This window comes from Python bivittatus, unplaced genomic scaffold (assembly GCF_059951505.1).
Source record: "Python bivittatus isolate LINGU-HERP-01145 unplaced genomic scaffold, Pbiv_v1 ctg000480_np1212, whole genome shotgun sequence".
Lineage (NCBI taxonomy): Eukaryota > Metazoa > Chordata > Lepidosauria > Squamata > Pythonidae > Python > Python bivittatus.
In genome coordinates this window covers 84624720-84651712 of record NW_028277075.1, presented here as the reverse complement: position 1 = coordinate 84651712, position 26993 = coordinate 84624720, and the positions used below count along the sequence as shown (strand labels likewise).

Here is a 26993-nt window from a genome sequence, read left to right as displayed (position 1 = left end):
GAGTCCTCACGGAATTTATCAAATACTTATCCCCTTATTTTTCATGCTTTATAAAGCTAATCTTGTCTCCAGGTAATAAATAAGAGGGGAAATGATCTTAAATTACTGCAAGAATTTATAGAATTTGAACCACCCGTGCCACATTGTTTTGTTGAGTGATCCGTTCTATAACCCTGCATTTTTTAAAAAAAAAACACGCGCACACAGAGAGAGGATTAAGCAAGTGGGACTTATTTACCAGTCTCCTCCTGCAGATAATCCGTGGTTATGGCTTGATAGTTGAGCGCAGCTTTTCTCTGTGGGCACATTCTCCGTATGCTGACCTTAAAAGATCCTTGGTAGTAAGGCTAACGAGCCGCTGCTGGTTCAATTTACATCTGCCTGTGAAGAAAAATGTCTTTGTTCTACATAATAAATAATAATGCCTTTAATAAAGAATAGAGTAGCTTCTTATGTCTGTGGGCAACATGTGCACGTCTGGTTACCCACGATGAGCCTGCCCTTGGTGAATGTTGCAGCTGTTTCAAAAGGCTTCACTTGTTTGTACTGTATTGGGACCCACATTATACACACTTCCTGTCCTGCTAGAATAAGAAGCATAGCCACAGTCTGCACAAGACAGCCTTGATGGTGTCTCCCTGGAGGCTAATTTTAATTCGGTGTCATTCTGGCCAACATGGCATTGACACTCAGTTCACCCCACTAAAGTCGGCGGGAAAGTGGACACGTATGAAACCCAGACTGTACGTACCAGAGTAGAGGTACGCAAACTATTTTGAATTAAACCATTTCAAATTTGAAACATCCTGCTTTGAATGTGAAACAGGCTAGTTCAGGCATTTTGGAAGTGTTTGGAAGCCCTCAAAATAATCTACTCTGCATCTAAAATGGGGCATTTCATACTTGCAGTCTTACTCAAAAGGTTTTGCACACTTCTGACACAAAAGATACATTGAGAGGGGAAGAAACCTACCACAAGGCAATCCATCTAAAATCAGATAATGAGGTTCTACATCTGCATTTTCATGGCAGCAGTCTGTCCTTATATAATTCACTACAAAATGCTTCAAGCAGTGCCACCCTATCTATCTGTCTATCTATCTAATACATAAAGGTGCTTTAGTATAAAAGTGAAAAAAGAAAAAAAATATAACAGTGAACAGTTACAATTCTATATATGCTTATATAATGTGAATATTATTCAAGTACATATATATTTCTAATAGAGTTATATGACTATCCTGTTTTTTTTCTTTTAACCCAGTGTATTTTGTATAAATGAGTCCCATATTTCATTATCCTTGTCCATACAAAGTCTACGTCTATGGGCAATCTGCTCGTGGGTGGCAAGTGCAATCAGGTCTTCCATCCATTGAGTGAAGGGGGCCACACATTTATCTTTCCAGTGCTGCAATATCAGTCTTTTGGCCATAGTAAGGGCACGGAGAATCCATTTACATCCAGTTGTCAAGTTCCATATACTAGTTATATAGTTCAAAAGAATATTATCCTCTGAAAATTTTAGCTTTTGTCACACAATCATATTTACTGTATATAGTCCACTATTTTCTCCAAAAATGTAGTAAATATAGGACATTGTAAAAACATATGTTTTTAAGAAACATTGTCCTTATTACATCTCCAACAAAATTTTGTTTTTGACAAGCCTTTTCAACAGTGCCACCCTCTTTACTTAATCACTGTTTCATTTCTCCCCCTTTCTCTGCAACTTCCACCTTTGCTCTCAGTAATTATCCTTCTACCCTTTTTGAATCTGAAACTATTAAGCACTTTTTTGGGAATGCAAGTGGATGGATTGCAGTTTTGATAATATCTTCACTTTGTCAGCATTTTGCAGTTGCTACTCAGGATGGGACTTTGGAATGTTGAAAAGTGAAGTCAAAAGAGAGGGGGTGAAAATTAGGAGAGCAGACAATAGTTTATGTCTGATCTCATGGTTATAATCTCTTTTTCTCTCTAATTACTAAATCTTCATGTCTTAGCTTGAATGGAAGGAACTCTGATACTTGTTTTACTATCAACACTGGGTTGAAAAGAGAAAGAGATTGATAATCAGACTCTAGGAACCTATAAATTTACTGTTCAAAGAAAATGTATTTGATACTCAGTTGTTGCAGTAACCCACACAACTCTTTCTTAGCTCTTTTTGCAGTTATTGGTTTGTGCTCAGTGTGGCTGGCTGAGAAAAATACAATTTTTTTCTCTCTGTATTCCCAATGGCATTTCCATTGTAGTTTGAGTTTGTATGGACTATGACTGAATGGGAATCCACCACTGTTCATAAAGTTCAGTGTTTTTGCAAGAATTCTTAGAATCCTGCAGACTTTAGGAAATCTATGAGAACTTGGCCAAGAATCCATAGAAATAATGCACGTTGTAATTCAATACCTGTCCTGTATACCTACAGTACTTCTAGCAACTCTTGGTGAATTAGTCTGGAGCTGGAGCTGCAAAGGAAGTGAGTTTGGTGCCAGGTGCCATGGGAGCAATCAAGTTCAAAAGTTCATTGAGATGCTTGAATCTCTATGTGTTCAGGCTATTTGTCGACTCCTACTTGTCAAGGAGCCAAAGGTTCACCCAGGGTATAGATCAGCAGGGAAGAGTTTCAGCCCTCAGCATGTAGTTGCAATAGAAACAGACACAGTATACTCAAGAATATTTAAGTGACCCCTCATAAAGTTTGCCCAGAATGCAACAACATGAGTGACAAGTGGTACTTGTGGATGTACCACTTCATTCCTGTGGTAAAATAGTTGAACTTTAATTGTACTGTGATCCAGTTCAAGGTGCTCGCTGTAATGCTCAAAGCCATACAGGCTAAGCCCCACATTACCTGAAGAACTGCTTCCTCCTAGAGTCTGCTCCATGCTTTGAGCACAGAAACCGGACTTTGTTGAAGATCTCACTATAGGTATTTTTAATATCCTCAGTTCTGCTTTTTTTCTTTGGAGGGTCTGTTTCAGGGAATAAACTGCTACTGCAATTGAAGCAAGACCCCCTCCTTTTTATAGTTTTGGTGGGGGGCAAAGCAACTTTTCATATTGGCTTTTTAGAATTTTATTTTTGACTCATTTTAGTTTTCTTTCTTGTAAACTGCCTAGTGTGTCTTATTTTTACTAGTAATAACAGTGCTTAGCATTGTCTTGTCACAGCTAGAAACAGCTGCCAGGTGTCTTTATTTCCCAAAGGGCTAAATAGTTTTTAAAAGGATTGAAGTCTGTATAAGTAAAAATAGACCTACCTGAAAACATGTCACTTGCCTACCTCAACCTACCCCAGATTTCTGGAAGCTTTTAGTTAACAGATTCATTTAATGCTATCTGTTGATCCATCTGTAGTATTTTCACAACACTTATTTCTGTAATACGTATCACCCAATATTGTAATTCTCTTCCCACTCCCTATGCCCAGAAATAGGCTGCAAAATTAAGCCTGTTTCTAGACAGTTACTTCCTTTATGCAGATTTGTAGAAGGAAATGAAACTTCCTCTTCCAAAGAAATTGCTCCAAAATTCAGTTTTGTTTGGCCTTCTTTCAGGAACTCATATCAATTACAGTTTTAGTAGGGTATAAACCACATCAACATTTCCTTGCATTCGTGGACTGATGTCTATCCATGGATTTATAAACAATTAGACATGAAGCTAAGGCAAGTAGGTTGGACATCTCATACAACACACTCTCTGTGTTAATGGTTTGTACAATTTTCGACTTGTGAACACTTTCATAATGTGCTCCATATGTACTCACAAGAAGCCTCTCATATTGAAAGGAATCCAGAGTCCTATGAGAATCCCAACATATCCTTCAACTGCAGAGGCCAAAACAACAGGCATGTTAAGCACATTATGATGCACTGAACACATGCCCAACAAAGCAAACATGGAACGTGAGTTTTGTATTCGAATATATTACTAGGTATTGTATTAACATCCTTTATTCCACTGAGTTTTTTTAATGTTATTTCAGAAACCAGTGACCCTAATTCAGTCTTATGCGCTTATCCAGTGAAGGATTGTGTGATGAAATTCACGTACTCAGAACTCATCAGTGGAAAGACAAATATCAGTGTTCTCAAGGAACCAGGTAGTTACTTAATCTGCTCACTTTTTCTTATTAATGTAAAATCTCCAGATTAGCAAGGCAAGGAGAATTTTAAAAACCAAGCTATCTTAGAATGGTACAAGACACAGAAACAGATTTGGACACAGTTTTCATTAGTAGAAAAAATACATGTGGATCAATTCAACTCCAATTTTTATAGAAAGTGGGTGGTGCAATACTGAAGAGAGAAACGGCTATTGGTAGCACAAGGGACATCTAAAAAATGCGAGACAAAATCCAGAATGTAATTTAGAAAATGGGCTATTAATACTAGCATTTGAAAATCTGACAACTCATACCAGATCATTTGTACTTAGCAAGACAATATAATTTCAAAGGCATATATTGCTTCTCAACATGCTTGTGCTGCTTTCAGGAAGACTTCAATCTGAAAGTAATAAACTGATTGGGACATAAAATGAAGGCATAGAGCTTTGTCATCAAATACAAATTAACAGTGGAAATCTTCCTTTAATTAGCCGAGTGCTCTTAGCGCAAAAATTATGGCAAAAACTCTGCTTCGAACTTCATTGTTTAGCCACTGCACACAATTAGTTCAAGCTTTCTACATACATATTTGTTAGCAAACTCATTTCCTAGCGCTGTATATGATGCAGAAAATGTCCACGCATTTTGGACATTTTGTGCTTTTTATATGTAGATAAATCATATGAAGAAAAATACAAGTTCTAAATCACGTTCAGTAGTTCAGTGGCATACAGCAGAGTCAGTCACTTTCAGTTTTTACTTACCTAAAATAAATTATTAACACTGACATTACAAGTTCAGTCTGCATTTTAAATTATTGTGGAATAGGAGTATCAGTATACTGTGTCTTTGTTTGGCCTCCAGCCATTAGTTCTAGACAGAGGTTGAACCGTAAGGGTAGGTTTATCCAAATTACTGATAAAACATCAGTCTTTTTCAGATCCATGCATGGTCAGGAAAAAAAAATGCCCATAAACATAGATCTTCTTCTGTGTCCGCTTCTCCTCATTGGAATTATAAGTGCTTTTTTTCTTTTAAGACCTCCCTCCCATGAGCTCCTTTTCCCATATTACAGGTTGGGACATCAGAATCTCTATTATTTGACCAGCACCAAATTCTTTAATTGCTGTTTGTTTAGTTTTGCTTCAGATGCATCATATATCTACCATATACACATTTCTAAGAGTAAGAATGAAATTTGCAGTTCTTTTTACATGCAGTTCTTGTCACTGGTTCTGCAAATCAGCAATTTCCATGTGCCAGTCAACTATCAGAGTATGTAATATTTTGCATATAACAAAGCCTTTATGGTATTGTTGTCAAATTACTTTAAGATAAACTGTCATACAGTTGCACTGTGACTTTGAAAATGATTTTTGAGGATGATATTCTTCTACATTTGCTGTCTTATATAAAATTGGTCTTATAAGGATTTTCAACATGCCAGTACAGGAAAAGGCTATATTTGTGGCTGCTCTGGTTTTGAGATGGGTTGATGAAATAAGCTTACTTCAGTTTGGAAGCACTACTGCCAGAGGAAACATTTGGGACAAGATCTAACCAACTGGACATAAATTCCCACCCATCCCATATGCCAGCTAAGCTTAAATATAATTATCACCAGATTGAAAAGAATCTAGATAATTCAATGTATTGAATAGCAATTTACACAGAAACATTGGAAAGAGTTCATTTGTAACTGAATATTCATTTCAATTACATCTGGTGTGAACAGCTGTAAAGTTGAACTTCAGGCCAGGAATCAGAAACAGTGAAAAACTATTTTCTCATTTCCATATTCTGAACTTCCAAATATTTAACAGTAAAGCTTTCCTTGGGTCATACTTGATTCATGGTGACTACATCAATATGTCCATCTTGTCTTCTTTGCAGTAATATAGAAATGATATGTTGTTGCCTTTACTTCACATCTAGTCTACAGCCCTGGGTGTTCCTGGTGGTTCCCATCCAAGAATTAACCCAATGTGATCCTGCTTAGCTTTTTCAAGATCAGTGTTGGCTAAGTGCTGCCATCTGCTGTGAGAAATGTATCTCACAAATTGTTTTTTTTTTTTTTTTATCTGCGCTCAGTCATTACTGACTCTGCAGTGACTGCTTTGGACAAGTCCTTTGCAGTTTTCAAGGCAAGGTGTTTCGGAAGTGGTTTTGCCAGAGCCTCCTTCCTAGAGCAGAGCCCAGCTGGCGAGCGCAGGAGGCAGGGTTTCCGTTGCTTTGCGCCCTTTTTGGGCGCGCCCGGTTTTTCATGCTTACCAGCAACTGCTCCTAACTCCTTTTTGCAAGGCGCCGCCAGCATTTTTCCTCCCACTGGAGTGAGAGTCCCCATTTATCTACTCCCATGAGTTTTCGAACTGTTGGGTTGACAGGAACTGGGGAGGAAACAGGAGCTCACCCTGTTAACGCGAAGGCTGGACTCGAACCGCTGAAGCATCGACCATTTCTGGCCGGCAACTTTCAGCATCAGAAAGTTATATTATTATATGAAATATTTAATATAAATGTTATTAATAAATAGATAAATAAATAATATATAAATAGTGCACCTGGCAGACGAGATTCATAACCCTGAAAAAGCTTTTCCTTTAATACCGATCTAAAGAATATCCATTTCTGCATTGTTGGAACTTACAGCAGAATCCAATTTTGTTACATATAGCAACCCTGTAAACATATGGACTCATGCTTAATCCAATGGTGGGTTGCTCTTTAAAGTAAAATGAGTATATTTAAGTCTGTCTGATAATTCCCAGATTATTTTATGCATATAACCTTCCCTGCAAGGGGATTTTTCTGACACAAAGGAGTGTGACCTATATCCATCAGTCACAAGCTGTGTGCGCATAAACCTTTAAGCAGTGACATTTCATTTTTTAAGTTCTATACGCTGCTCTGATTTGGGGTAATTCTGGGGAGCTGCTGATACAACAGTTTCCCATCTGCTTAATGATGTACATGCACAGCCAGCAGTCCACATCAAACTCAATTATATGAATTCAGTTTGCAACATCATCCATGTTAATGAATTATACAAATGAATCAGGAGGTAATTTGTTAGGAATAGATTGTTGCTTAAATCTCAGGTCTACTTTCAGTGTTGAAAGATGGATAATAGCATTTGAAAACAGTTACATTCAGGTATTTTCCAATTATTTAGATTCATGCAAAATTCAGGGGCTGTTTGTTTCATTACTCCCCCATCCCTTGGTGAGGGGGTTTTTGAAGACACTGTTCTTATCAGTAATATTGAAGTGTGTTCTCCTTCTTATTAGAGTGCAGTACTGCCCCTGATGCCCTGATGATCTTACTGGCTGTAGTAGGCAGCATTGTGCTCCTAGGCATTGTTCTTTTGGCAATCTGGAAGCTGTTGGTTACTATTCATGACAGACGGGAATTTGCCAAATTCCAAAGTGAGCGTTCCCGGGCAAGATATGAAATGGTAAGTATTAAGTTAGGGAAGTAAAGAGGAGCTAGAAAATGCTGCTACACTGGTTTAAAAATGTGAAGAAATGCAAAAGGATGCTAAGAACTTGGAGTCTGGGAAGGAAAGCTTTGTTGTTCGGGAATGACCTCAAGTCAAGAAGTGTACTTCTTGAAAGGGGAAAAATGCATTTAGGAAACATGTTAGGTTTTATTATTCAGGCACTTTTTGAGAATTGTATTTTATATTGCCCTCTTGACATACATAGAAGCTTCTGTCTTTGATTGTAGCAATGTACATCGGTCTGTTGTCAAGATCTCTTTACCTGGATATAAATGAATTCAAGACAATGTGGAGGAAGGATGGTAGAAATTAGGGTTGTGTGAATTATTTAAAGAGATATTTGGCAAAGCAACTGAAGCACGTTTCTAAATTTTTTGCCTAAAATTTTAAGGGATTACATTCTCTTATATCTTCAGTGCAGCACTTCAAAGTCCACCCCATATCACCTGGGCATCTGAGTGCACATAGATAAGACGTTTCCACCAGAATTGTTACTGAAATGAAACACCTCTGCAAATGCTTCACACAACCTAAATAGTCAGAAAATATTACCATGGTTCCATTCCCTGCTCTGAATGAAAAACTATATTATTCCATTTTTGATAACTCAGTTTTATGTGGAATTAGCTTGAGCATTATAAAGAAAATTCAATTTATTTAGCCATACTGTATGCCATTGTAGATTCATAATGCCCTTGTTACTGATTGCTGAGGATGCTTATATGACTCCACTTAAGATAGAAAACAAAATCCTTCCATAATCTCACAGATATTACAATTCTTCAATTTACCCCTTATGTAACAACATAAAAATTTCTTCCAGTGCAAACTAGACAAAATCAAATAGGACAGTGAGAGGCTATATGTGAACAATTTTGTAGACTGGCTACTTTGTTCAAATTTTGTGGCATTAAAGGACAGGATTTTTAAGAATCAGTGTCAATAGAGCAAGACTTTTAAATGTTACAAGAGACAAGTGTGAAAGGCTAACAGAATAACCTGTCTTTAATAGTAAATCATATTTAATAGTGTGTATGTATAGTTTAATCTTACCGAGAAGGCATTCTGTTTCATAATTTTCCTTTCCTTGTTTTTTTTTTTTTTAAGGCTTCAAACCCTCTTTACCGCAAGCCCATTTCCACACATAGTTTAGACTTCACGTTCAACAAGCTCAACAGGACCTATAATGGCACAGTTGACTGATGAATTACTCAAGGCTGGGTGAGAAAATGGAATGCTTGATAACTGCTTGGCTTCCTTCTTCAGTGCTTGCCAAATGGAAGAGGGAACCCTGGGCAGCTGCACAATCGCTGAAAATGCAGCCAATAGCAGGAGAGGGCTTCTGTTTGCATGCTAAGGACAAATGGCCAGCGGCCAGCCTGCTCTTCAGATTTCTAACTCAAAGCCATTCTGATATACTCCAAACTGGGCCTCGCTGATTTGGAACTCTTCTGATGGCTTGGAAGTGCCAGAAGATTGAACAATACACCATGTAACAGCTTCATCCATATTTCAGTAGGAAAAAGTATGCAGTCCCAAATTCAGAGGGATATTGTGTTGCTGACAATTTCTAGGGGGGAAGAAAATCTAGCAATGGAGATCTTGGTGGTGAAAACTTCTTTAAAAAAAGATCCAGATGCTACACAGTCTTTAGAATAATTTTTATAAAAAAAATAAATAAAACAATTGCATATACAGATGTGCTGTGTCATTTAGTAATTTATTTTCCCCTGAGCACCTGTACCGTGAAATGTCAGATACGCTATCTACAAATTTCACAGGACAATTAGAACTTAAAATAATTGTAATAAACATTATCTAAATTTAAATTATTGCTATGAAAGAACTATAATCAATCAGAATGGTAAAAAAGCAGAAATAAAACATCAAATAATATGAGCAGAGAAGCTACTCATTTGTCTAGAGTACCATTTTGAGCCAGAACACAGTAATGTAGTAGCTACAGACGTGAAAATAAAGTAACATTTTAAAATTGTCATTAAAAATGCTTACTTAGAAGTTGTTGTTGTTTAGTCGTTAAGTCGTGTCCGACTCTTCGTGACCCCATGAACCATATTGCGCCAGGCCTTCCTGTCCTTCACTGCCTCCCTGAGTTTGCTCAGTTTCATGCTCATTGTTTCAGTGATGCTATCTAACCATCTCATCCTCTGCCGTCCTCTTCTCCTTTTGCCTTCAATCTTTCCCAGCATCAGGGTCTTCTCCAAAGAGATCTCTCTTCGCATTAGGTGACCAAAGTATCTGAGCTTGAGCTTCATTATCGATCCTTCCAATGAGCAATCAGGGTTGATTTCCTTTAAGATTGACTGGTTTGACCTCCTAGCAGTCCAGGGGACTCTCAAGAGTCTTCTCCAGCACCACAGTTCAAAGGCATCAATTCTTCGGCACTCAGCCTTTATGGTCCAGCTCTCACAGCCATACATTACTACTGGAAAAACCATAGCTTTGACTATGCGGATCTTTGTCGGCAAGGTGATGTCTCTGCTTTTTAATATGCTATCTAGGCTTGCCATAGCTTTCCTCTCAAGGAGCAAGCGTCTTTTAATTTCATGGCTGCAGTCTCCATCTGCGGTGATCTTGGAGCCCAAATAAATGAAGTCTGTTACTGCTTCCATTTCTACCCCTTCTATTTGCCAGGAATTGATGGGTCCAGATGCCATGATCTTAGTTTTTTTAATGTTGAGTTTCAAGCCAGCTTTCGCACTCTCCTCTTTCACCCTCATCAAGAGGCTCTTTAGTTCTTCTTCACTTTCTGCCATTAGGGTGGTATCGTCTGCATATCTGAGGTTGTTGATGATTCTCCCTGCAATCTTAATTCCGGCTTGTGATTCTTCCAGCCTGGCATTTCTCATGATGTACTCTGCATATAGGTTAAATAAGCAGGGTGACAGTATACAGCCTTGTCGTACACCTTTCCCTATTTTGAACCAATTGGTTGTTCCATGACCAGTTCTAACTGTTGCTTCTTGGCCCGCATACAGATTTCTCAGGAGACAGGTAAGGTGGTCTGGTACTCCCATCTCTTTAAGAATTTGCCACAGTTTGTTGTGATCCACACAATCAAAGGCTTTTGCATAGTCAATGAAGCAGAAGTAGATATTTTTCTGGAATTCTCGTGCTTTCTCCATGATCCAGCGAATGTTGGCGATTTGATCTCTAGTTCCTCTGCCTCTTCGAAACCCAGCTTGTACATCCAGTAGTTCTCGGTTCATGTATTGCTGAAGCCTAGCTTGTAGGATTTTGAGCATAACCTTGCTAGCATGTGAAATGAGTGCAATTGTGCGATAGTTTGAGCATTCTTTGGCATACTTAGAAGTAGCTTTTGATATATAATTGGTGGACTTCCAAGTAAACATGCATAGAGTTGTCTTCTGAGCTTAGCTGCAATTAATAGAAGCGACAAGTTAATTGTTAATTTCATTAGCCTTAATGAACTCCTTATTTCTTGCAGTGACCCAGCTGGGATTTCTTAAAACTACTGTTGCATATTAGGCCCAGTTCAGAAGGCAGCAGAAATAAAACAAATGGCTTGAGGCTATGAATTATCTCAGTATGATCCCGAAGTATCATAATTGTAATTGCTAGGTTCAGCTTTACTTCAAAATGAGATAGCACTATAGAGAAGACTGACTCTAAAAAAACCTTTTTTGTCTTTTATTTTTCTTCCCAATGAGGTACTTGGTAAGGCAAATCTGATTCTGTACTGGGACTTACTAAGTGAGGTATGAAATATCTTTCATTACGATCCTAAATCCACTTCAAGTGGTATGAATGCCATTTTGAGCTCCTGGAGGAAAGGTAACAAATAAATATGCGAATCAGCAATAAAAACTAGGGTGATGTAGCCTAATCCTCCAGGCTGCAAAATCTGGATAACTAGTACATGGCAGCCAAGAATTAGAGTGTCCTGTTTTTCTTTGTAGCCCTCTAGTCGTTTATCTAGATCTTTGCGATCCAGATTCAGTAGTCCTGCCTAACAGTGATTTTAGAAAGTAACCAGATCTGACCTTTCAAAGTCTAGTTCCCCATTTGGATTCAAGCAGAATTTCTTAGCTTCTAAATCTTGGATTAGTTGTTTTGCCCTCAGTAGGGCTGAGGATAGAGTAAGTTTGTAAAGAAACAAAGCTCACAGCACACTCCGGTGGACAGTTTTATTTGACAGTTTAGTTTGATGCAGGTTTTCATACTTTCAAGTAATTTTTTCAGACCCAAGAGGATATGTGATGTGTACTATAATGTATTTCTTTGCTTACTGAAACTCTTGCATCTTTTGGCCAGCGACCTCAACTGACAAAAGCTTCAGGGAACCTATTTAAATGTTAAAAATGTGCATCCCCAAGTCAGCAGTTAAGCTAGTTGAACTTGCTGAAGGCTTGTAGATTTTTCCTGCTTGCAGATTGATGCAGAGGAAGGAGCTAGTTCAATTTCCACAAATCCAAAAAATATCAGAGGTTAGCTGAAATAAGGGAAAGGGACTGAGGTGGTTAGCTGAACTAAGAGAAGGAACTAAGAGAAGGGAAGTAGATCTGAAACCCAGACATGATGTAATGGAGTACACATCTGCATGGAACCTGCTGAGTCATACAGGGGTTCATAGGTCATAAGGAGCACATATAATACTGTAGCTCTAGGGGACACACCCTGGACCCGTGGCTGGTTGTGGCCTTCAGTGCTTTCAGTGTGGCCCTCAAGCCCCCTCCAAAAGTTGCTACCAAGTTGTAATTGTTCTTTACGATTACAAAGAAGGAATATTTATTATATATAGAAAAAATCATTGCATTAAGTATAATCAATTAACATTTTAACTACATTTTATTTTTTGACTGATTTCATGCACTTTATTGTCTGTCATCCACTAATTGCAGGGCTTGCAATAGCCAACAGAGCAAACCAGCATTCTGTAACTGACTTCAGCCAACAGACTGACAGCAGTGATCTAAGCCAACAGAGATCTCCAAACATTTTTCAAAGGCAGCATCAGATATTACAGAGAATAGCAGGCCAGATGAGATACATAACAGTAATCTATTCTGATAATTCTGGAAACAGACAATAGTAAGCAGACAACTGAACTCTGCAAACACATGCTTGACAATTAGTTGCCTGGTTTTTGCATTAGATCCTCAATAAAAGCCAGCTTGCAAATTTAAATCTTTAGGTCAAGTATGTGACTTTTCTGTGCACATTAATCCTTAATCATTCTATCATCTGACCAGGAGCATGTCTGAATTTAGCTTCAATTTGCTTACTCCCATCCAATCCATTACTGTACTGACAGGCACAAATTCAGAACTGGAAGAGCTGCTTTTGATTTTGAGGGAAAAGAGAAATAGAGTAACACTGGCATTCTAAAGGCACCAACACTCTAGAACACTTACGTTAAGCAGCACAGGGGGCCAAATGAGACCATTAGGAACGCTAGAAAACAATGGCTTTAAGGCCAAGCTTTTGACGTAATTCCAAGGCAAAACCAGCCAACCAACCCCTACCCAGTACTGTTTCTCCAAGTCCAAATGTCAGGAAGCAGTTTTAAGGGCTGCCACTGTTGGCTCTGAAAGCTGAGAGTTCCAGAGAACAAACAGGGAGAACATTCACATTTCTGTCTCCCAGTGCAGATCCTCCATTAAGATGAACACAGGAGCATCTATTTTACAACAAAGTAAAGCAGAATTTAGTGAGATGTAAGTAATAGGTGTCATCCAAAAATCTTGAGATGTACATAACCTTCATCCAAAAAAATCAATCATGTCCCATTGGAACATTTTAAAACATTACACACTGAATTTGCTCTGTACACCTCCTTCACTTTGGCTCCTCAGAAGTGGTTATAGAGACCTCCCCGCCCCGCCCCCCGGCTGCAATTGCATCTCACTGGAATTCCTCAAGATGCATTCTGATTGGTAGGCACCTCTTTTTGCTTCTTTATGTGCATTGATCAAAAGGGAAATATCCCCAAAGACTGGAAGGCAGTAGTTGTGCCTATTCACAAGAAAGGAACAAGAGGGAATTGATCTAATTACAGACAAGTTAGTCTTTTAAATGTAGTAGGCAAACTTTATGCTAGACACTTGAATCTCAAATTACAGGACTCTGGGTGGACTCTGAAGAAATACTTGGACTGGAACAGGTGGGATTTCAAATGGGGCACTCAACAGTAGACCACATTTTCATGTTGTACCACCTGACAGACAAATATATGTACCGTATTTTTCCGACTATAAGACGATACTTTTTTCTAAAATCCTTACGCTAAAAATTGAAGGGCGTCTTATTCAAAGAAGTAAGCCAAGGAGAGAACCGCAGGGTTGCAAAACTGCCCATACTTTGTCTCTGCAAACAGGCTTCCTCCTATTTCTAGCCTCCAATCATGAGTGAAATAGCTTGACTCTGCAAACAGGCTTCCTCCAATCACGAGCCTCCAATCACGAGTGAAACTGCCCATACTGTCTCTGCAAATAGACTTCCTCCAATCACGAGCCTTATGTAACTGACGTCAGCTGATGCTGAACAAACCAGTTAGAAGAAGTCTGTTTGCAGAGACAAGCTATCGGCAGTTTCACTCGTGATTGAATGTAATCAGTTATGCAAAAGAGCCTGGAAATAGAGTTGCAGAGAGACGGTTTGGACCTCCTCCCACCGAGTGTATCAGATAAATGTTACCTAATTACTAAATAAAAATGTATTCTGCACTATCTTTAAAATATTTCTTAATTTTGGGTTGGAAAAGTGGGGTTCGTCTTGTACATGGGGGCATCTTATTGACGGAAAAATATGGTATATAATTAAATTCCCTTTATATGGGGTTTTATTTGATGTTAAATCAGCATCTGAGTAGGTATCTCAAACCATATTATGGGAAAAACTATAAAAAAAACTAGTACAGATAGAAGTCTGATATTTTAAATTTGGAATCTGTATACAAATACATTGCTCCAAGTAACATGTAGCATCCACAAAGAGGGTACCAACTGTAGAATGGGTGCATTCTTTCAATTGCCTTGTTCAATTTTTATATTAATGATATGCCAAGCACGTTGGAACCACTTGGAACTCCATGCCCCTAAAATTTCTGCATGGAGAATATTGTTTACTGTTTTATGCTGATGAAATAGTGGCTTTCTCTTATTCTTTGGCTCAGAATAGCCCTGAAAGCTATTATGTACTTCGGTGAGCTCCGTAAGTTGATCATAAACTATCGGAAATCCAAGAGAATGGTATTTTCCCAGAAGCCAAAACAGCACAAATGGATTGTGGGTGGAAATAGTATACAAGAAGTCTCTTCCTTTAAATTCCATGGAATGAATAGAATGCATAGAATTTTATGCTAGAATCCTGGAAAGCTCACTATGAATACATCAAGGAAACAGTGTCCAAATCCTTGGTGCCTATCAAGAGATTCTTTTGAACCAAAGGAGGGAAGTTTGTACCTGCAGCTCTTAAACTTTTGTCTATAATTTTTAATTATTTATTTATTAAAACTTTTGAACAAGAAGATAAAAACTAATACAAACTAACATAAAGGAGAAAAAAGGAAGAAATCAAAGAAAAAGCAAAAAGTGCAAGAAAATTTTAAAAATTGAAGAAAAATAGAAAAAAGATATAAAGTGGCTTCTGATATTCTTCACAGCAGTTGCGTGTACAAATATATTTTAACCTCTCTAAAGTTACATCATATTACTCTTCTTTCTATAATCTACCTTATCTAATCATCAAAACTACAAATCACAAGTACATATTTTTTCATTTTTATACAAAAAGTCCATAAGAGGCTTCCAGTCACTTATAAATGTAGATAGTGTCTTCTCTCTAATCAAAGAAGTCAATTTATCCATTTCAGCAAAATCTCTCAACTTCACCAACCATTCCTCCATAGTGGGTAGTGTCAAATCCTTCCATCTCTGCACATATAGCAATCTCGCCACAGTAATCATGTACTGAAATAATCCTCCACAGCTTTTTTCTAACTGCTTATCCATTAATCCTAAAAGGAAAAAGTTCTGGCTTCAATTGAATATTGACCTTTAAAATCCTCTGTATCGAAGTATGTATTTGAATCCAAAATCTTTTAGCTTTTTTACATGTCCACCAAGCATAATAAAATGTCCCTTCATGTTGTTCACATTTCCAACATACATTTGAAATGCCTTCATACATTCTAGATAATTTCTCTGGCATCATGTACCAATGATACATCATTTTATACAAATTCTCTTTAAGAACATAACACAATGTAAACTTCAACCCTTTTAACCACATATTTTTCCCACTGATCCATCTGTAAATTACAACCAAAATTCTGAGCTCACTTTATCATACATTCTTTAACCTGTTCTTCCTGTTTCAAATTTCAACAAAAGTTCGTACATTTTAGCAATTACATGTTTATCACCAGTACACAGTTGTATATCAAATTCTGTCTCCATACCATAGGTCTTTTTATCCATTTTAAATCTTTGTTAACTGTAAATGGGAAAACCATTGACAACTATATTTTTTTGCTATTCGTTGCTTTCTTGATTTGATATTCCCCTTGATAATTTTCCAATAAGTCCTAGTACGTCAACCATTTATCTTTGTCTGCCAGTTCTATTCTATAATATGCTTCTTGAGCTGAGATCCATAAAGGTGTTTTCAGACACAACCGGGCTTTATATCTATTCCATATTCTCAATATGGCATGTCTAATGAAATGATTTTTAAAGTCCACATTAATTTTAACTTTATCATACCATAAGTATCCATGTCATCCAAACCTCAAGTCATGACCTTCTAACTGTAAAAGACTCTTGTTTCTCAGCAACATCCATTCTTTCATCCAGACCAAACAACAAGCAGCGGCCCTTAAACTTTTGAAGCCAAAACCCTGGCCCAGATTTGATATGCAGCACAGGTCAAGAAAAACCCCTTAGAGGCCACACAAAAACTCAATTTCTCAGGCCATGCTCTCTCCTTCTAAAAGCATCCCTGATACAGCTGTCAGGCTTGAGGCAGGGAGGCCTGGGATTGAATATTGAGCTTGGAAATTAATAATGTTGTACTGGCTGAAACTCATTTCCTCTGGATTACCCCAAAATTGCCTTCTTTCTACTGGCTATGATCAAGCCAAAAGAATTATTTATCAAAGGCTGAAGAACATAGAACTTTGAACTAAAATTGGCTCCTTAATACAGAGCTTTGCAATACTCATTAGTAGGAATATGTGGAAACCTGCAAACTATCTGCATGTTAACTTCCCCCAGTTTAGGGAAATAATTTTTTCAAGACAGGCATAATGTCTTACTCTCAGCCCTTTTTAGTAGTAGATATAATAAAAACCCTGCATCTGAGTGTATATGCCTGTGTGACTCTGGAAAGGTTGTAACTGTCCAGCATGTACTTCTCTACTGCAATTTTTATAGAGATAGTCATGAATTTTATTTAGCATCTATCTTCCAGCAATTCTTGGGGAGAAGAGATGCATTTTATACTAAACTTCTTTTATAAGATACCAATCAAGATACAACAAAGAGCCCCTTTATAGACTTTTTGCATGAAACAGAGGGAAAAAAATGAACTTGTGACTTGTGGTTTTGATAAGACACAAATTAGATAATAGAAAAAAAGTTAGCTTTTTTTGTAACCATACAGTAGAGATAACTTTGTAATTATACTTGTACTTGCTGAAAAGGAAACCGGAAGCTTGTTTCTATTTCTTTTTATCTTTTCTTTCTGCACTTTCATCTTTTTCTCTTTGTTTTCTTTATTCTGTATTAGTTTTTATTAGTTTTTATCTTCTCTTTAAAACTTATAATAAAATGTATGCAAAAAAAGATACAACAAAGAGCATTGGCAAATATTTTCTGGTTGCAATAAAAACACAGCAACAGGTGACTTCATTAAACTAATATTATTCGTACCTTTTAGTTTTATTACCATGCACTTTCTTGGGTGAATTGTGACACATTTACCTTGTTTTTCTGCTCTATTGTTTCAGATAATTGTCTGCTCTTTGACCACATATAAATAAATATAATTGTAATAATATACAATCTCAGTAACATTTAAAATAGAAGGCTAAGGTGGTAGAAACTTCTGAACAGAAAATGATGCACATTTATGAAAGAGACACAGTACTTTATTTCACATACTTTGCAAATTATATCTGAATTTAAAATATCTGTTTAAATCAGAATCATAAAATTACAGAAGGTCATTTAAACATCAAAACCAACTTTTCTCCTCAACTGAAACACGTAAAGACTTTTTGCAGAAGAATTTGATGACACAAGTGAACGAGATAAGGGGCAAGATCCTGCAGCTGGTTAAGACATGGTTTTTGAGAATTCTGGACCATTTCAGAACAAGAAACATCACATCTGTACTAATATCTCATTTATGCTGCAAATGTTCTGTAAAATCCTTAACATTCATAAATGCAATGGTTTATGTAAGACAATATACAGATTGTTCCATTTTTCCCATACAAAACTAGTAAGGTATTAATATGTTCACATTTAAAATTAATATTGTACAAGACATTCATATTTATATTCCAAATAATATCAACAGGAGAAACACATTTTCTGAATGTAACATGAGGTAGTAAATTATCTCTACATTGTCAAAGCATTTGCTAAAAGGTGAACAAGTGTCTTAATTGTATTAAAGAAACAGATCTCTCACCAGCATAAGACTTTCAAGCATGTTCCAGATGTGACTGAAACACCTACTGTCTAGGGAGAATCCTCATATTCTAATACAGAAAACAATAATTAAGAACTGATAACCAGAACTGCATATGCTGTATGAAGATGCATCATGTTTTCTGACTTCTCTCCATTTTTATGTCCCTGATATTTTCAAAGCCAATGTTGTTTTAAAGGCCCCTTTGGAATGCTTTCCTATTTTACTTTAAATGCAGGGAGAGAATTCCAGAATCATCTTAATAGGAAAACTGATTGCTGCATTTCAGTGTCCAGAAGTGCCATTGCTATTATTTGTGTAACAGCTTCTAAATCTCTCAGTGGCAGATTTATTTTAACATACAAAAACATTTGGTGGATAAAAACATTACCATTACCTTCTTAATCATGCTAGCTTCTTGGAATGGCTTGTTTAGTAGAAGCCAACTGGGCTAATTTTGTGTACTAACGCCAATCTTCTGCAAGTAACTTTCCCAGCCTACTTTCCTATACGCCTCTGCTTCAGCCAGGTGGTCTGATGCAGATAAGATGCCCCGTCCTACAATGATGATGTCTGAATTTCTTTTTCTGATAACGTCTTGTGGACTTAGGTACTTCTGCCCAAGGCTATCACCTGCAAGGAACAACACATTTTTGCTGTTTTCAGACTTTTTTATTTTAATAAAATTTAAAATAATTACAGAAAATGCCAGAAAAAAGTTATTCCTTATAGCAATGAATACATTCATCACTATATTACTCAAATACAAGGGAAAGGCACAAAGAAAAGAATGATTCTTCTAAAGGATCTCTTCTCTCCTAAGGTAATAAAATGCCAACAGAGGTTTAACGTAAGTATAAAATAATGCACAAGATGGCAAAAAAATAATAACCTCTATTTCTTACAGTGGTGCTGGTAACAAAATTGTTTTATAAAAGTTGTGGTAAATGGTTCAACAGAAGTCCATCACCAGGGGAAAAATAAATTTTGAGCCAACAATTAGAAAATGAATGAAATAATAATTGCAAATATCAAACTTCCTTACACAAATATATATGTACCCACATTTATAATATGTTCAGTTCTGGCTGATGCTGAAAAAAGTGCAGAGTATCACAATTATTCTGAGGTTGCAATAAATTCTATACAAAGAAAGAATAAAACATTTGGAAATTTTACTTTTCAAACACAAGTTGACAAAAGGAACAGCTTTATAGCTTTCTCCCTTGCATACACTATCTATTCTATTAAAAAAAGGATCACTTTTTGAAATTAACAGGCAAAAGAAAATATCACTTCATAAGTACGTAATTTAAAGCAGGAGAGTGGCAACAGAAAATAATAATCTAAAATCTCGCTGCCCCAGTTCATGCCACTTAGTTCTTGAAAAAGCATAGCCAATAGATGAATGTCCAATCTCTGCATGAACATATCCAGTAAGGGGCTGTTTATCATCTTCCATGGTAATAGGGTCGTTATCAGACTGTTCTTACTATTAAGCAATTTTCTCAATTTTAAACAAAAACAAAGCCACTGCAGCAAAAGTAGAAATACCCATAGCAAACAAGCTTTTAATATTTGCTTTTAATTAAAGAAGGAACATTTATATCATAAACATATGCTCCACGTATGAACCTATGTCACAGTGGTTGGTTCCCCAATTGTATTCTACTGCAAACACTAAACTTGTACACATTTATAGCCAACCTAATTCTTACTCTAATCAAGGTTACATATTTTAAAACATTTTGTACTGTTAAAAATACCCTAGTTATTCTAAATACGTCACTGCGACTACAGTGCTCACCTCCAGCTTGCATCTGGACACCTGGAGTTAAGTGAAGAAATTCAGGTTTTTCAATAATTCTAGAGCCAGAAATAAATCCCAGAACAAAATCTGAGTGTTCTTCAGCCATTTTAACCTAGAGAACATGCAGTCACACAATCAGGTAAATTTGCTTTGACAAACTGTAGAATGGAGGAATAAATACTAAGCAGTGGTGCTATTATAAAAGCAAAGACACAATCTTACAAAGTCACAGCAATATTATTATTGACCATATTGGCCAGAATATTAACAGATGCAGATCCCTCTATTCGCAAAGAGATATTATTTACCTCATAAAGGAAAGGACATCTCAATCACAAAACTGCACTAGCCCATAACCATCCTTTGTCTCAGAATCATTTCACGATCCCCTTCCATTCTTGCCTACGCACCCCCAGGCTTCCCAGAATTATTCTGGCTTTCACTGTCCACCATCGCTCCTTCTCAGGCAAGAATTTTTCTAACGCACTGAAGCAAAGCTACACTTTCATTCTAAGCAGCTCTTTCTCCTCCATGCTGGAGAATGGGGGGGAAAGGCTGATGCTTTTAGGTATGTAAGATGCTTTTATTTTTCAACTTTACTCGAACAAAAGCCCCAACTTACTACAGCTTTAGTATAGTCACCAGTGGCCAATGATTCGTTGGAGCTCATCTCGCCAATCAAGAGACATCCCCGCTGTAAAGGATGCCCTACTTCTTTCAGTCCCTTAATAACCCCAGGGCCAGGGACTGCATGGGCATTAACCATGTCTGACCATGATGCTATTTTGAAAACACCACCTGAAAGAAAGGATAGACAAGTTAACAACTAAACAAATATACGTTACTGAAAAAGCTACGTAAATTGGCCAAAACCCCCTTTCACCTTTTTATTACTGTGGAAATATCGCCAAGAATCCAGATCAAAACTCCACACTCCAAAACAGCCCAAACTACAGTAGACAGCTACAGAAGGGGAGAGGCTCTCTTCTGCTTCACCATACAATTCCACCCTCTGCCATAACTGGACAGCGGCTGCGTCCAGGCTGGGATCATCTTGGAGACTCAGATAGAGCCCAGTTTGAAAGAACCAGTCTCTCCTGCTGCACACACCAAAATGGCCCTGGAGGATAATGCCATGAGCCAGAGGGGACAGATCATGCCTAAAGTGGTCAATAGAGGCTGGGCTGATCCCAGCACTCTTAGGAGTTACCTGACTGCATCAACAGCAGAATGGTCAGTGAAGAATGGCAGATTACAGCCATGGCAAAAACTGTCAGGATAAGAGGGAAACCCTACTTTAAAAATAGAGCAGCCAAAGAACCATTTAAGTCTAACTGCTGTGGGCTGCAGACCAGATGAAGGTGATGCTGTGAAGACTTGGCACAAAAAAAGAGATTACTGGGGTGTGTTTGTGCTATGGTTACTGCCACTGGGGAAAGGCTCAGTGGTTAAGTATGTTTTAATTCTTGTATGAAGTGAGAAGTTTGAGAAGCACAAACTAGGTCGATTTATCTTAAAATCTTAAGTCAGCCAAAAGTCCTGGAAGCATGTCCCAACACATCTAGAGGCCACTAAGTTAAGAAGGCTATTCTAGAATACTGAAACACTTGTTTTAGTAATAATGTACATGCTAGCCTCAACATGAGTTTTGATAATATTCAGAATAAAATTCATTTTAAGAGAGGCTCAGAAGGTTTGAAAATAAAAAGCAAATTTGTGCTCAAATGCATAACAATGTTTGAAATTAAAAATACCCCAACAATTTAAATAGCCCTGCCGAGGTTACAGTGCAGCCAGGGAAGTCAAATTTACCTTTGTACTGATGTTTCACTGTATTTCCAATGTCTGCAAACTTTCGGTCTTCAAAAATCAAAAATTCATGTTGAGCAGCAAGCACACTCAACTCTTTTACTACTTCTTGGGTAAAATCATCCAGAATATCAATGTGAGTTTTCAAAATACAGATGGATGGTCCCAGAGTGTCAGCTAGCTGGAGCAAGTCTTTGGAGTTGTTCACATCAGCAGAAAGGCACAAATTAGACTGTTTTTTCTCCATGAGCCTGAGAAGTCGAGCAGCCAGAGGATGAGTACCTGGCAGTTCAGCCCGAGCAGCGTAACTCATTTCTTTGCATACTCTTTTCATAGGAGCAGTACCATTTTGCTCAGACGGCCTAAAAATATTGTCTTGAATGAATTTTTCTACTCTTGCCACCATTTCAGAAGTAATTTTTTTCTGCTGTTCAAGGATTTTGAGAATTTGAGACAAGCTGCATACTGAGTGCAGCCTAATTCCATGTTTTTCCAACATGGCTTTCCCTCCTTGTTCTCTGTCCAACAGCACAATGGCATCAGTAACCTTCAGTCCCTCTTTCCAAAGGACCTCTGCCGTCTCCAAGACACTTGAACCACTAGTCACTACATCCTCAATAATCAGGCACATTTCTCCTGAATTAATTGTTCCCTCCACAAGGCGTTTGGTTCCTTTAAGAGCAATAAAAATAGTCCTTTACATTAATGAACATTATAAAATCCTTTCTGGCTTAAAACAAAAATATTACTGTCATTAATAAACATACACGAACAACACATTAATCATTCAAAAAAATCATTCCAATGTAAAACATTTGCATGCATATTTATTAATCATGGACACATAATTTACATCAAAACTCTCTTTTCTACTAAAAGAGAATAAACTGGTAACAGTTAATTATCAGCCATATCTTTACTGTCTTGAATATTCATCACTTATACACCTATCTTGAATATTTACTGCTTATACTCCAATATGTAAAATTTAAATTTATTCTTTTTACCATGGTCTTTTGCTTCCTTTCTCCGTATAAGCATTGGAATCTTGTTAGTTGAGCAGATTATTGTAGCCAATGGCAAAGCTGTGTATGGAACACCACACACAGAATCATACTTGAGTGCAGCATCTTTGGCTGAACAGAAAAGGAGATCCGCTACCTGAAAGAATTGTTTTAAAATGTATTTTATTAGCATACAATAGATCTACCAGAAAGTGAAGGCTTAAAAAGGAGTTTTCCAAATCCTATGATCACTAAAATCTGATTTCTTTTGTTACCCCATTTGGTAAAAAAAAAAAAAAAAAGGCAAAAAATGTATATGTAAATGCATACATTATCCTTCAAAACTACATCTTCTTGAGGCAACATAAATGTCTTGTCTGGTCTTTGCTTCCAGACAGAGCAGTTGCAGGGAATGATCACTTATTCATCAACTTAAACAACTGGACAGTTCTTTTAAAATTGCATTACAGGTAGTCCCCAGTTTAAGAACGAGTTCCATTCCCAAGGTCTGTCCTTAAGTCGAATTTGTATCTAAGCCAGAACAGTATTATTGTATAATACTGTATAAGTAGTACTGTGTAATGAACTCAAAGCATTGTGTATTTAACTCAAAGCATTGTGTATTTAACTTGAATCATTGTGTATTTAACTCAAATTTTGCTACAATAGACTCCATTCTTAACTATGGGTTGTCCATAAACTGGGTGTTCTTAACCCAGGGACTACCTGTATATCAGTAATTTCCTCAGCATCATTTGAAGCACACTGGAGACTAAAGAGACAATCACTTTTTCATCAAATGTTCAATGAATAGTCATCTGAAACATGTCTCCTTTTATTTATATGGGCAAAAATTATTCACCTCACTAATATAACTTTCCCTTGTCCCCAATCCTTAATCTGTGTTCCCACTTACTCTTCAGATTTAAGTCTTTGAAGTGAACCTTCAAGAATAATTTCCAGTGCACGCAACTTCATAATAGTATCTAGACTTAACTTCAAAGCATTTTGTAGACATTTCAAGAACAAACTAATCAACCAAGAAAAAGAAAGCATTTTGACTTCTAGCAATAGATTAAGTGGGTTCACACACAACTCCCACATACACATCATCTATTACCAGTATGTCTGGGAAACAGTGAGATGTCTACTCTTCTTAAAAAAGCAGCTGTATAGTTTGGAATTCCTCCTAACTTCAGCTTACTCCCCCAAGGTCCCAAGTGGCTGTATTGCTAAGTATATAACAATTTTGTATTTTCAGCTTTAGCTGATACACAAATTGTGGCCTTTCCTGGACTAGGATAGTCTGATCACAGTGATGCATAGTAACGTTTGAGTTGTTTCAATCCACTACCCTGTGAAGATGGATTGGAGCTTTTACCTGGGGCATAATGCTATTGCTTAAAATTACTAAGCAGCATGGAAAACTAGAGACACGTTATACCTACTCCCCAGGGTCCGCACAGGCCATCTCTTCAAATCCAAACTTTGCTGGAAAACTCCTGCATTAAATACTAGTCTTTGTGAGGAGAGGAACTTCTTCATAATCTTGGCTACGAGCAATGCTCACAGAGTAAGAAACAAAATTAGAAACTTCTCAGAGCAAATGGGCCTACCCAAACCTGAATGATCTAAAAATCCTAACCACTTCTATACTGTTGCCCAGAAAATAACATGGGTATGTTCATACCATCATCCTGCATCAATTTTATCTTAAATGACGTTTAATTAGGGCTCCCAGACCTGGGATGCAAATATCCGGACGATCACTTAGACGGCAGCAAAGAGCTAAAGATTTCCACCTCTTTGCTCATCCAATGGCTATCTGGTATTTTGCAGCCCCGCGCTGGTAGGCAGAGTTTCATTATTTTTCAGTGGAATCTTCAAGGCTATTTTGTTAGCCACTTTAAGCACCAGCTGCTGGTAGAAACGGGATACACAACCTCCTGAGCCGCTCTCTTGACCGGCAAAGGAATCAAGGCAGCAGAAACGCACCCTTGGGCTCCAGAGCTCGGGAGAACCGCACCTTCGGCAACCGGACAGGAATTCCAGCGGCCGCTATTGGCTGGCAGGATTCCACACGCCCCGCCCTCTTTTCTTTCATCCATCTTGGTCTCGCCCCCTTACAACAACTACTTTCCCGCTCATGCCGGTCAAGCCTTGCGGGCGAGGCGGATACCTTGTTAAGCAGCGCCGGGTGCGACACAATGACGCGGAGGTCGATATAGACGGGGGAGACTAGGCCGCTCTTCAGGACGAACTCCCCAAAGCGCAGAGCTTGAACCCCGTACAGCTCAGACACTAACGACTCCATCGCGCGCTCGCTTTCCTCGCGCCGTGCGAGAGAGAGGACGGCGCATGCGCCGCGGGCCTTGTCGCGGAACAATGACGACGAACAGGGAGGCGGTTCTAAAGCATCCTTGGCTTGGGATGCTGAGGTGGCAACGTGACGTCGAACCTGGACAGAAGATTGCATGTGAGCCCTCTGCCGGCGTGGAGGAGCCAGTTACGGGATGCCTGGAGGGATCCACGTTGTCGAGCCGGGCTTAGTAAACCAGCCGGAGAATCAGAAGTGTTGCTACACGTTTAGGTTCACAAATCATACTTCTACCCCGGGCACGCCTAGACAGAGATCGGTGGCATTTGGAAGATGGGCATCATGGTGTATTAGGGAGGATGTTGGACTGGGACTGAGGAGACCTGGGTTCAGTTTCCCCTTTGATTGTGTGCTCACTGGTGACTCTGGCCAGTGTCGTGTCTGGTATCTCATGTCCTGTGAGAATAAAAATCAAGCATGATGACTCCATGTATGCTGCCTTGAGTGGATCAGCTTTGGCATTCTTTCACTAGCAATTTTAGATACCAGACTTTCCCAACATGGTATCCTCCAAATGCCAATTTATTTTACAATGTGTGTAGACTGTGTTCAACTGAAGCAGAAATAACAATTATCATTATATTGAAAATACACATGGCCAATATGAGCAGCCACAATTGAGGCCAAAGGCTCTCATAATTCCAAACTGGTATTGTGAAACAACAAAATGGGAGGAAACCAAATTTGGGAAGGCTGATTTATATCACATGATTGGGAAATGCCTATAATTTACTTCTAGTTCAAGGAAAAGTAGCTCTAGGCCTTGAACACCTATGCTTCAAAAACATTGCCGTCAATGCATCTTTCCTTCTGAGTGAACGTGATTGGGACAGTATTGCAAATCTGATTTGTGAGTTTGCACAAGATATTTTGAGCATACGTATTTGCTGGACTGAGCTGCAACACAGTCTTACACATTTCTACTTAAGATAGCCACATTTCATAATATCACCTTTTGGTTTTTTTTCCCCAAGTTAACTTATAATTGATAAAATGTGTACACAAGTCTTAAGTCTAAGGTTTTGATGTACGGTAGATTAGTGTACTGAAGATACAAGATTCTGGTGCAAAGTCCAAATAAATGGGAAAGTCTGCCAACTCAGAACTTTTTTCCATCTATTCCCTGATTGCAGTGTGTTTGTGAAGTCAAGGTCATGCTCTCTTGCTAGTTAATGCACTGTAGAGCTGGAGTTTCATCAAATACAGTGCATTAACTAGCAATGAGTCTTGATTCCCAGCTCCTTATTCAATACAGACCTGTACAAGGATCCTACCAGAATCAGTTCATTGGTTTGGATTTGATTTTATCTTCTTCATGCAAGGGGGTTTTGTTTTTTAGCTAAGTATTTTTATTTGCAAATCTGGAACATTTTCTTCTTTCCAATCAAAGGTTATGTTAAATAATGTATAGCTTTGCACTATATAATATATAATGTAATTATATTTATATATATTTATAATATAACAGTAATAGTAGTATATATGGCAGTGGTTTTAGGAAAATGCTTTGAGCAGGGGCTATTCCAATTACACTACACAGGAGAATCTATTTATTTATTTATTAGATTTATATGGCCGCCCATCCTGTGGAACTCAACTCTGGGTGGCTAACAATGATAAAGCTGCCTCCCTCAAGGCTGGTGCAACCTCCCCCACCACAAAGAGGCATTAATCACCTCCTGGACCCAACCGTATGACGCC

General features: G+C 37.9%; 2 protein-coding genes across 3 annotated transcripts in view; one reads left to right on the top strand and one right to left on the bottom strand.

The window, feature by feature from the left end:
• Window positions 1–9311, top strand: part of ITGB5 (integrin subunit beta 5) — an 80559-nt gene extending 71248 nt beyond the window's left edge. Inside the window, exons 13-15 of the mRNA XM_007429630.3 lie at window positions 3991–4107; window positions 7401–7567; window positions 8720–9311. Of these exons, the coding sequence (XP_007429692.1) occupies window positions 3991–4107; window positions 7401–7567; window positions 8720–8815 (380 nt within the window). The 3' untranslated portion in view covers window positions 8816–9311. The remainder of the gene's footprint in view (window positions 1–3990; window positions 4108–7400; window positions 7568–8719) is intronic.
• A 2295-nt stretch (window positions 9312–11606) lies between these two features.
• Window positions 11607–25595, bottom strand: UMPS (uridine monophosphate synthetase). Of its 2 annotated transcripts, none has more exons than XM_007429631.4 (6): window positions 25095–25590; window positions 22919–23072; window positions 21915–22583; window positions 20725–20900; window positions 20100–20214; window positions 11607–18925 (listed from the first exon to the last, which is right to left on the bottom strand). In XM_007429631.4, the coding sequence occupies exons 1-6, from the start codon at window positions 25389–25391 to the stop codon at window positions 18744–18746; spliced, it is 1593 nt and encodes a 530-aa protein (XP_007429693.2). In that variant the 5' UTR covers window positions 25392–25590; the 3' UTR covers window positions 11607–18743. The 2 variants fall into 2 exon arrangements, with proteins under 2 accessions (XP_007429693.2, XP_088002580.1); XM_088146454.1 differs by lacking the exon at window positions 11607–18925 and adding an exon at window positions 18935–19434 and having other exon boundaries at window positions 25095–25595.
• Between the last annotated feature and the right edge of the window lie 1398 nt (window positions 25596–26993).